We start from the raw sequence: 12,130 nt of genomic DNA on the forward strand, positions 1-12,130 counted from the left end.
AGAAGAGGGTGCTGAGTTACAGAACTTGTCCGGTTTGTGGGAACAAAAGGGTGGGAGTGAGGGATTCTGGATATAGTGAAACAGGGGTTTACAATGTTATCATAGTGTTGTGGTAGTGATTGGTACGTAACGCCCTTGCTGGATTTGTGGAGTTGGGACTGCGCTTGTTCTTTCTTGTTAGAAAGAGGGGAAGTAGAAGGATGCAGAGAGTGACCAGTTGCAGTTATGTGTTATGTTGCAGGTCTTATCTTGTTTATGTAGTAATGACAGGAAGAACTTGAAATGGCGATCTCCATGCGCTAGTCGGTGGTCGACGAAGGCAAAGGTAAACATGATCGCCGGTCGAGGAAGCGGTGATCTCCTTGCGTGCGTGGTGGTTGTCGGAACTTGAAATGGCGATCTCCATGCGCTAGTCGGTGGTCGCCGAAGGCAAAGGTAAACATGATCGCCGGTCGATGAAATGGCGATCTCCATGAAGTGGTCGGCGAAGTTGTGTATCATTGCCGTATTCGAAGAACGGAAGATCAGGTACTGAAAATTACCGAGGTAGACACATCGCTGGGTTTGTGCTGGTTTGATAAAGATGTCTGTTAGCCTTATAAGAGCAATGAGATGGGGTTTTCCCGAGTGGATCCTCCCCGAGAGCAGGGTTTATCTTGATTGGGTATTTTTTGGGTATGTTTTCTCACTTTAAGGTTGTTTTGTTCCAACCATAAAGGAGAGATATGTATATGGGTTGGGATACCCCTGAAGTATCCCCTTTAATTTATTTATTCATTGCTGATAAAAAAAAACATTTTTGGTTTTGCCAATAAGATGTTATCATCTTGTAGTGTGATAGGTCGAATTTAATTAATGGTGAGAAATATAATGATGAGAGTAGATGGGTTGGAGATCATCATAATAAACTTGACTTTTAGTCTCATGGTTTATGTTTGAGATTACGAAGTTGTAGTGTCATGGGTCAAGCTCGATATTGTGTATAAATAGGTTGTCTACCGATATTCATATTTAAAGACATTCATGTTGTATCATCATAAATTAAGGGATTTCGAATAATCAACCTTAAATAAAAGACCACATTCATTATTGAATTAGGTCAATAATAAGACCAAATGCAAAGGAGATAGGGTGTAGATTTTAGTATATATAAGAGAATAAACAAAAAAACAAACAAATTTACACACGGGTTAATAGTACACTTATTCTTGACCATATTGAGTGTCTTAGATTTAAAATCGTCAGGACCTTTATCTCAAACACATCTAAATAAACTTAAAATCGATATATATATATATATATATATATATATATATATATATATATATATTAGTTTCTATCTTAGCTTCTCCTTTACAATTAAAAAAAATTAAGAATGATTATAATATCTAACACGCCCTTGTATAAAATTACGTGGTTCATTTGTGTACGCATTGTGCAATTCATATCTGAGGATGAAATTCAAAAGCATTCTTAAATCCTAAAAGTTTAAAACATATATGGTATTAGGATGAATAACATTAATTGGAAAACAACACCACATCAATTGCAAGAAAATTGCTCATAAGCACAAATTCAGATTTTTGCTAGATTTTTTTATTGTATCTTCAAAATACACTAAAATTTTGTTATATTAAAAAGATTTAACATATTTTAAAATATTAAAATCAATATATTTTAAATAAAAAATAAATAGCAAAAAAAAAATACAAATTCGATAAGGAGGTAGTTATATTGCTATAAAGTCGATTCCCCCTTTTGAAAGTTAAGCATACACATAGAGTCATTTAAGTATTTTTTTTAATGTCAACTGTGATTTTTTATATAGATTAATAACTATTACTTTCACACTTCTTACTATAAAAGGGCTCAATTGAATCACCCAATATATTAGGGCATTCCAGATTAACAACAGTAACACTTGAATCTTAACTAAAACAAAACCAACGCTTAGAGATGAAAAAAAATTACTTAGAATGAAATTACACTTATCTACCGTTTTCTTCTTATTGATCAATTTCTAACCAATAAAGCCAACTAGAGCATTCATAATTTAGTTCGAAACAATGTTTTCAGTTGAATTATTTTACCTTCTTTTATTACATGTATCATTTTTATGTTGTATGTGTTTTTTTCCTACTACTCTTTATTTGATTCTATTTTTAGTTTTTTTTAATATTAAATGTGAATTTATCGTTTAAGGTCAATTTCTTTTATTTTAACTATCATGATAGTATGAAAAAAAATATTATATTAAATATTTATTATTATTTAAGATTGTATTTAATTTTTATTCACAACAATCTAAAAGATATTCAGAAGTATGCTACCACAAGTACAAGTGTCAAATTCAAATATGTGTTACGAAGTACGATAATAAAAAGCTAACGGTCCCAACTTGAATTTTGGGTTGAAGAAGTACGTTAATTAAAAACTAAATTAAATGCTCCCAATTGAAAGCAATAAGCATAAATTTCAAGAACCGTACTACTGCAATGTGATTTGGCCCCACTTGAAAGAGAAAGCAAAAATGAAGTCGCGCCCTTCTTTATCCCTACTTTTGTTCATTAATTTATTTTAAAAAGGAAAATGATTATTTGCGGAAAACTTAAAAAATGTGGAAAACTATTTTTCTAAATTTATTTAATATTAGATTTTTCTTTAAAAATTATTGATCGTTACACTATTTTTATGTGTATAACACAGCACGAAATCCATTATTAACCAATTATTAAATATAATTTAAGAATTTGATAAAATATTTACCTTGTATTAAAATAAATAAATATTATCTTCATTTTATTATGTGTTTTACCCTTACAATAATGATCATATTTAAATATGGTTAACTCTAATCTATCAAGATGCTTTAATAGATAAAATCTTCATAAAGTGTTGAATTCAAAGATGAACAATAGATAAAATACAATTTATAAAGGTGTAATCTTAATAAAATTAAGGTTGAAATGAAGTTTATTTCGTACGTTCATATCCCTTATGAGTTGAATCTACGAACAATTTAAATACATTTTCTTCAATTAACCTTTTAATGTGTATTTTAATGATAAAACTATGATGGAGTTTTGAATTTTAAAACAAACAATACATCAATTATGATGATTGCTCTAATAATATTATTTTAACCAACTTTAAATCAAAACATTGATATTATTAGTAAAAATAAAAAATATTTCTAAAGACTAATCATCGTTCTTCTTGTACTTTGTGTAAGAGACTTGTATTTTACGAATATCACTTAAAAATTAAAATTAATAATAATTTAAATACACTACAGTTCATTCATCCTCATATAATCCTATTTGGGGAGTTATTCCTCCTATACCCACATATATAATAATAATTATCATAATAAATATATAGTTACATAATGTTATCATCGCAGTATGTGTAAAGTAGTATGAAATTGAAATTAAATTTAACATTTTTCTATTATTTTAAAAAATGTGGAGATGGACCTCTCTTTCCCCAGTTAATAATAATAATAATAATAATAATAATAATAATAATAATAATAATAATAATAATAATAATAATAATAATAATAATAATAGTAATAATAATAACTCCATTTGATTTTCACATTATGCTGCTTTATTATTATATCTTTCACAGTAACTTCCTAAGATGAAATTAATTTCTAATTTCATTTGTCAATGTTAGAGTAGATACCTTTTCCCCACTATATATATGTATCCCAATATACAAGAAGAAACGGATCTTAGAGTTTGATCACAAGATATCCATAGATGCAACCATGAAAGTGGCACTGTTATCAGTTCTCATGCTCTTTTGGAGCTCTGCAGAATGCAGTAATCCTCACCCACTAGACCCTCTTACCCCTTCTGAGATCAACCTTGTTCAAACCATAGTCCAAAAGGCATATCCAACCTCAAACACCACCGACCACAACCTCATCTTCAACTACGTAGGTTTGGACGAACCCAACAAGCTCCAAATCCTTTCATGGCAATCCTCAAACCCCAAAACTAAACCCAAACCATCTCCTCCACCACCTCGTCGAGCCTTTGTCATAGTCCGGTTCCAAAAGCAGTCCCACGAGATCATAGTGGACTTGTCCAAAAGTTCCATCGTCTCAACCAAAGTATACGAAGGAAATGGCTACCCTCCACTGACCTTAGGCGAAATAGAGGTGGCAACACAATTACCATTAAGCTACGAACCGTTTAAGAAGTCTTTGAGGAAGAGGGGTCTCAACGTGTCTGAGGTGCAGTGTGTTGCCTTTACTTTTGGGTGGTTTGGAGAAGCCAAGCCCAGAAGGCTTGTGCAGATTAAGTGCCATTACAGAAATGGCACTGCTAATTTCTATGCGAGGCCCCTGGAAGGGGTGGAAATATTGGTTGACTTTGACGATATGAAAATTGTAGGTTATAATGATCGGTATGTGGTTGCATTGCCAAAAGCAGAGGGCACTGAGTACAGAGCCTCCAAGCTGAAACCACCCTCTGCTCCAAAGCTCAAACAACATGATGGACCTGGATTCACCATTGATGGTCATACTGTAAGGTACAATCAATAATATAATTTGTTTTTAATTTGTGTTCCTTGCTTTTTTGGTAGCCTACATGTATATGTATCATTATGTGTATGGATAATATATATTGTTACTGATGATGAAGCTTATTAGATTTAAATTTACTAACACTGATTAAATTTAAACATTTTTCTACCATTCATCCATAGCTGAAAAAATTGCCTTCCTTTGTTCATCATACTCGTAAATCTGCTTTAAAAATGAATTATTATTTTTATTTACATGGTTTCAATTCGATAGTATATTTGGAGTAGAATCAAAGTATAATAATTTATTGAATATGTAAGTAGATACAAATTTTACTTTATAAATATATTTTATAATAAATTAAATTTAAAATTTACTTCTTAATAAAAACATCAGTATTATAATATATTTTTTAAATTAATCTATTTTTTAAAAAAATATTTATTTTTTTAATTGTAGAATCTTTAACTTATCAACACATAACACTTTATTTGGAAAAATCTAAATACTATTTTATCATTAAAAATGAATATACCGACATTTTTTTTGACAATTTTTTTTTTACTTTTTAAAGACTGATATAATACACTTTAAATTTTTTAAAACTGTATGTTTATGTTCAATACACTACTATTTTTTAAAAATTCCACCGTCTACTTATAACATGATGTTTTAAAAATAAGTTACGATATTTCTTATAAAAATTAATGATTTTTTTAGTGATTTCTCAATGGATAATTCCATAAAATATTACGTTTTCACGACTTTGATTAAGAATACAAATGTTCTTAATTTTTTTTTAATTTGAAATCTCGTCATAGGTATGATGAGTTTAGAGAGAGAAAGAAAATACACAACAACATGACTTTTGGTAATCTCCTTTATTTTTATTATTTCCTTTTATATATATGCTATGAAATCAAGTCTTCCTAACAACCAGATCGACGGTTAGAATGGAAATAAATATTAATAGACATTATATGACCATTTATGGATATATAGAGAAATAATAGATACAAATCTTTATTTATATCTATATATCTGTACTTATATAAATAGAATTCTTTTAAATAATATATCTCATTTTAGTAGTATAATGAAGTCTTTTGTAATATAAATTATTTAAAAAATATTTTTTTTAATTTTTTAAATTAATATTAATAGACAGAATTAAGGCAATAAAAGAAAAAAAGAGCATATTTTCATCTTCAGTTCTCACACTAAATCTCACTTATCAAATAAAATAACTTTAATTTTCAATCATTCTCTGCACTCCATTTCAAACAACTCTATTACGTAAAGTCATTATTTTTTTATATTTACCATCAACGTAAACATCATCACACTCTTTAATCTCAAAACTATCAATAGAAGAATAGAAAAAAAAAACTTGAAGAAAAACTCATAGAAAAAAAAATTGATTAATCAATTATATTTTTTTTTACATATTATTTTTTTTCTATTTCGACTCATTCAAAATTATTTTTATATATATATATTAAAATTTTTTCCTAATGAAAATTGAGTAGAATAGGAAAAGCGGATACACCGTTGTTATGTCTCGGTTTCGCTAATATACATAAATATTTTAAAAAATCAAGTATTTATTATATAAAATATAAATACATAATTTTATCTGAATTACATTTATCATTTTTTAATAAATCTGAAGAAAATATATCATTTAATTTCATTGACGATTTTGTGCAAACAGTTGGGGCAGTTGGGTTTTTCATGTAGGATATGACAGTCGGAATGGCCCAGTAATTTCTCTAGCCTCGTATTACGATCTCCAAAAGAAAAAACATCGTCCAGTACTATACAAAGGATTGATATCAGAGTTGTTTGTGCCATACCAAGACCCAACTCAGGAATGGTATTACAGGACATTCTTTGACTCTGGCGAATATGGCTTGGGACAGTATATGTCTTCATTGCAACCTTTCACCGATTGCCCTTCCAATGCTTCCTTCATAGATGCATACCGTGCTAGTTCAGATGGAACCCCTGTAAAGATACCTAATGCCTTCTGCATATTTCAAAAATATGCTGGTGGCATAATGTGGCGTCACACAGAAGCTGCAATCCCAAATCAAACGGTATGCTACCTTCTTTTCTTTTTAAACATCTTTGTTCTTTTTCCGTTTTCCCTTTTATTATGGTTTATAAATATTCGCTGTGTTCTTTTTGGTAGATAACAGAGAGTAGGTCAGAAGAAACCTTAGTGGTGAGAACAGTTACAACTGTGGCCAACTACGACTATATCACAGATTGGGAATTTAAGCAAAGTGGCAGCATCAAATCTGTGGTATGATTGCCTGCAACAAAAAATTGAGATTAAATTGCGAAGTGTTAAATCACACTGCACTAAATTATATTCATATACTCAAACTATGTTATATTTTAAAATAGGTTGGACTTACTGGGATATTGGCGCTTAAGGCAACTAATTATACGAACACGGATGAAATAAAGAAGGATATATACGGCACATTGGTAGCAGAGAATACCATTGGTGTTAACCACGATCACTTCTTCACGTATTATCTTGACCTTGACGTTGATGGTGTAGAAAACTCCTTTGTGAAGTCCAATTTGGAGACAGTGAGAGTGAAAGATGGTAGCATACCCAGAAAAAGTTATTGGAGAGTTGTAAGTGAAACGGCCAAAACAGAGGGTGATGCGAGAATCAAACTGGGTTTAAAGCCTTCAGAGTTAGCTGTGGTAAATCCAAATAAAAAGACAAAACAAGGAAATAAAATCGGGTATCGGTTGCTTCCAGGCCCCATGGCACAGCCACTATTGCTGAATGATGATTTCCCACAAATTAGAGCTGCTTTCACCAATTATGATGTGTGGGTCACACCGTACAACAGATCTGAGAAATGGGTAGCAGGGACATATGTTGATCGTAGTCGAGGTGATGATACTTTGGCAGTTTGGAGTGAAAGGTGTGTCATTTTGTTCTAAATAATTTGAATTTAAAATTTTGGTAGGAGAAATGATCGATGTTTGGTGTGATGAATTAATGTGCAGGGATAGGAAGATTGAGAACAAGGACATAGTGCTGTGGTACACGATGGGATTTCATCACGTTCCTTGCCAAGAAGATTTTCCAGTTATGCCAACTCTGAGTGGTGGCTTTGAGCTAAGACCAACCAATTTCTTCGAGAGCAATCCGGTCCTCAAAACGACATGATCCCTCCCTGTTCACTTCCCTAACAGTACCTTCTCTATCTTTTACTCAAATCACTAAATAAAATTTGAAGGATTCATGTATTCTGTAACTCAACAATACTCTGTTTTGTGTGGGAGCAGAATTCCATAACTCAGTGTACCCTTAACACACTTAAGTACTCTATATATTTAATCCTTCGTTAATAAGTTCAATGTTTACCACTAATGTAAAATGAGATATTAAAAACACAACTTACTTAAAAAAAAGTTTGGTAAGACGAGAACTTAGTTGTTATTAGTTAAAGTATAAGTTTATTCCGTTTCTCATATCTATTATATTTAGTCATATGCCACAATAATTATGTGCATTTTTTATATATTAAATTTTAATCCTTCATTAATAAGTTAAACGTTTTCCACTAATCTAAACACATCAGATATTAAAAACACAATTTACCTAAAAAAAAGGTTATGTAAGATCAGAATTTAGTTGTTATTGGTTAAATTATAAGTTTATTCTGAGTTTATTCCGAATATATAATTAAAATTTAAACATTTCTGTATAACTTTCGCTATTGTTGATTATGTTATTATTTTCGGAGTTTTGTTTCGGAAAAAAGTAATAAAGTCCTAAATTGAGTTTTCTCGATATCCTAAACAAATGGTGCATTCAGATTACTGAATTATTTTTCGTAATAATTTATAAAAAGCTAAATTTGAAAAAGAATTAAATAGGTAAAAGAAAAGGGTGTTACATGTAGTATATTTTGAAGTGTGTAAAGTTTAATTGTTTTTCATTACGCAATCACATTTTTTTTAATTAGAGCAAAAGTTATAAGTTTTTAAATTACTTAACTTACTACGGGAAAATGACAATAAACACGTTTCTCTTAATTTGAATTAAAGTTTATTCAATAACATGGTTGCACGTTACAATATTAATATGGGTATTAGTTTGGTTAATCAGCTGAACATGGGTCTATTAATTCATAATTGTATTCAAAGCAATGGACTGCTTTCGAAAAAGTTAGCTGGCCTCAGCTCAAATCCACCATGAATTGTTGGCATTGCCGCAAAATCTTCCTGGTAAGGAACATGATGGATCCCAATTGTGTGCCATAGCACTATGTCTGTGTTTTCAATCTTTCTGTTCCTGTATCAGAGCATGATCAAAAAGGTCAAATTAAAATTTATAATGTAGTTTCATCTACAACTGCACTTTTTCCTCTTTTTGAAAAAGGAAAAAAACTATGTTAAAATGATGACCAATAAACAAAATTTACCTTTGGCTCCAAACGGCTAAGCCATCATCTCCACGACTTCTATCAGCATAGAACCCTCCAGCCCATCTCTCTGACCTGTTATAGGGAGTCACCCACAAGTCATACTTGGTGTAAGACGCTCTTATTTGAGGGTAGTCGTCATCAGATAACAGAGAAGTAACTGGCTGTGCACTGAACAGCCGGTAACCCACTTCATTCCCTAGCTTTGTCCTTTTGTTGGGGTTTACTATTAACAGTTCAGCTGGCTCCAAGCCCAGCCGAATTCTACCCTCAGCTTCCCTCTTCGCTGTTTCTCTAACAACTGTCCAGTAACTCTTCCTTGGTGTTCCAAACCCAGTTGCTCTTGCCCTTTGCAACTTAGCATTCATGAAAGAGTTCCTGTTATCATCAATGTCAAGGTCTAGATAGTAGGTTATGTGGTGATCATGATAGTTAGCTAGAGTATTTTCTGCCACCAATGTTCCAAACACCCTTTCTGCTATCTCACTTTTCTCTGTATAGGCTACTGCTTTCATCTCCATTATGCCTGTCAGATCCACCTATCATTGTAACACATACACACTAAACTCTTTCAGTATAAGTTCCACTACAACTAAATGCATCCTTTTTTTTAACTTATCATCTTCTTATCCGAAAGCATAGTCATATTTTTCTGTAATTCAATAATATCAATTTTATAACTTAACAATCAGGTTAGAGCCAAAATAATATAAGATAGAATATCCATCACGAGGCATGAATGCAATAGATGATAACTTTTCAATTTCCCATGTTTATGATCTATGGGGAAGATGATTTAAGAAAATATATTGTAATAATGACAAATCCACAATCACACCAAAATTGAGCTTTTTCAACCATATCATGAATCTAGTCCAAGAGGTTTTGGCAGAAGAATCTTACCCCAACTTTTATACTACCACTTCTTAAGAATTCCCAGTCAAGAACATAATCATAGTTACCCACAGTAGCAACCATTCTGACTACCAAACTAATTTCAGGTTCTCCATTTCTTATCTGCACAAAACCAAAACAAAGTGAGTTCATATCAAACAGTAGAATTCCAAAAAAAATTCAACCAAAGCTTCTACAATGCAGTATAACAAGTTACCACTTTTTGGGGGTTGTTGATTTCCATGTGCCTCCAAGCCACATTGCCAGAATTCCTCTCAAAAATGCAAATAGCCCGGGGAACCTGTTGCACCTCTCCGTTAGACCCTGCCATGTAGCCATCCATGTACACTGCGTTGCTCGGGCAATCTACCGTCGGTTGCAAGGTATCAGCTGCACGTCCAAAGCCAAATTCCCCAGCATCCATGAAAGTCCTGAAATACCATTCCTCTGTAGGATCCATGTAAGGAACAAATGTCTCAGATACATGGCCCCTATATAGCACTCTTCTATACTTGTTTTTTTTGGCATCAAATATAGAAGCAGTTGATATGATCATTCCCGCCCGAGCATTGAATCCAACATGAAAAACCCAATTAGCCCATTTGACCTCATGGCCCTCGATGGTGAACCTGATATCTGACACATTACATGAAGCAGATGTTTTGGGCCTGGTGTTGCTGCTTGAAGATTGAAAATCTGTACCTTCGGCTTTAGGCAAAGGAGCAATGTACCTGTCATTGTACACAGTAATCTGCATTGAATCAACATCAACAAGCACTGTGATTCCCTCAATAGGCCTTGCCCACACATTAACTGATCCTCCCCTATAGAAACATGACACTTTGAGGGCTCTCTTTGTGGTTTGTTCTCCAAACCAACCTACGGTAAATGGTACACAAGAAACTTCAGACAAATTCAAGCCCCTTTTGGTTATGGAGTTTTTGAATTTTGAGTACGTAAGAGGCAATTTGCTGGCTTGGAAAAGCTCATTGAATGTGAAAGGAGGGTATCCGTGACCAGTGTAGATTTTATCCGATACAATGGACCTTTTGTTTAAGTCCACTACAAGCTCGTGTGTCTCGCCCTTGGCTCGAACAACTACCTTGGCTTGGCGAGGAATGATAGCTATGTCTTTTGTTTTTGAAGATAACCATTCTAGGACATGTTTTTTGTCTGGTTCTTCCACATCCACGAAATGATAGGTCAGGTTAGGAATAGCACCAAGGTAAGACCCTTGAACTACATCCCTTGTTTTGTTGATTTCAGCAGGGGAGAGAGGGTCTAAAGGGTGAGACAAACTATTAATGGAGTTGAATCTCAGAACAAGGACTACAATAAGACATTGAACAATCATGGGAACTGTTTTATCGAACCTTGATCTGATCATGATCATGTTGTCCACAACACTGTTCGCGTTGGGTATATACTCTCATGTTACATTTATAGTACCATATTTTGTCACTTGGTAACGTTGAATTTTGAAGTGTATCCTATTTTATTCATGTCGAATTTTCAAAGTACCAAGAGTAGCATTTTTTATGAAAAGCTGCATTCTTTATAATGAAGAATTGAATTGTTTTATTTAAATGTAAACACGTTTGTTTCCTAACATGTTTATTCATTTAAATTGTATTCTTTCATTCTAAGTGAAAACATATGTTGCATAAATGACAATTTCGACACAAAGTAACTTTAATATAAGATATCAAAGGAATGGATTGACATTTTAAAAGACTAACATTAACTTTTTGTAGATTTTAAATGATTATATAAAAATATTGTTGTTTATTAGTTTTCTAAAAAACATTTTTATGTTAAAATATTACAATTTGGATTTTAATAGTATACTCTAAATATTTTAAAAAAATGTTATAACAACAAAATCCATTGACTTTTAGAAAATATGAAAAAAAAAAAGAAACCAGGCTAAATATGAACTTAGATAATTTAATAACCTTTGTTTGGTAATATTGAAAATAAAGTTTTGATTCAAATTTAAGATTCATTATAATAACATTTTTAAAAGAAAATTAACAAGTACTTGTACATGAATGTTTTTACCTCCCAGAGCAGGGAGGTATGATAGTAGAAAAAAAAAGTATTACGATCAATAGAAAAAGAATTAAAGGAAGCTTCAATAACACGAAAATTCATTAAAATCCTTTTAAGAAGGTAATCCATCGAAATCAATAATACACTTTTGAATATTAATTATTTTTTTTATAAATTCTAGATT

At 31.8% G+C, this 12,130-nt stretch overlaps 2 protein-coding genes across 2 annotated transcripts; one reads left to right on the forward strand and one right to left on the reverse strand.

Moving 5' to 3' along the window:
* The first annotated feature begins 3,666 nt into the window (after positions 1 to 3,666).
* Positions 3,667 to 7,930, forward strand: LOC137827701 (amine oxidase [copper-containing] alpha 2, peroxisomal). Its single transcript, XM_068633967.2, has 5 exons — positions 3,667 to 4,545; positions 6,255 to 6,639; positions 6,735 to 6,848; positions 6,953 to 7,491; positions 7,577 to 7,930. The coding sequence occupies exons 1-5, from the start codon at positions 3,776 to 3,778 to the stop codon at positions 7,737 to 7,739; spliced, it is 1,971 nt and encodes a 656-aa protein (XP_068490068.1). The 5' UTR covers positions 3,667 to 3,775; the 3' UTR covers positions 7,740 to 7,930.
* A 657-nt stretch (positions 7,931 to 8,587) lies between these two features.
* AO1 (amine oxidase 1) lies at positions 8,588 to 11,422 on the reverse strand. The gene is made up of 4 exons (XM_068636609.2): positions 10,112 to 11,422; positions 9,904 to 10,017; positions 9,001 to 9,539; positions 8,588 to 8,870 (listed from the first exon to the last, which is right to left on the reverse strand). The coding sequence occupies exons 1-4, from the start codon at positions 11,285 to 11,287 to the stop codon at positions 8,717 to 8,719; spliced, it is 1,983 nt and encodes a 660-aa protein (XP_068492710.1). The 5' UTR covers positions 11,288 to 11,422; the 3' UTR covers positions 8,588 to 8,716.
* Between the last annotated feature and the right edge of the window lie 708 nt (positions 11,423 to 12,130).

The sequence above is a fragment of the Phaseolus vulgaris genome, chromosome 7, assembly GCF_051622355.1.
Source record: "Phaseolus vulgaris cultivar YP4 chromosome 7, ASM5162235v1, whole genome shotgun sequence".
NCBI classification, from domain to species: domain Eukaryota; kingdom Viridiplantae; phylum Streptophyta; class Magnoliopsida; order Fabales; family Fabaceae; genus Phaseolus; species Phaseolus vulgaris.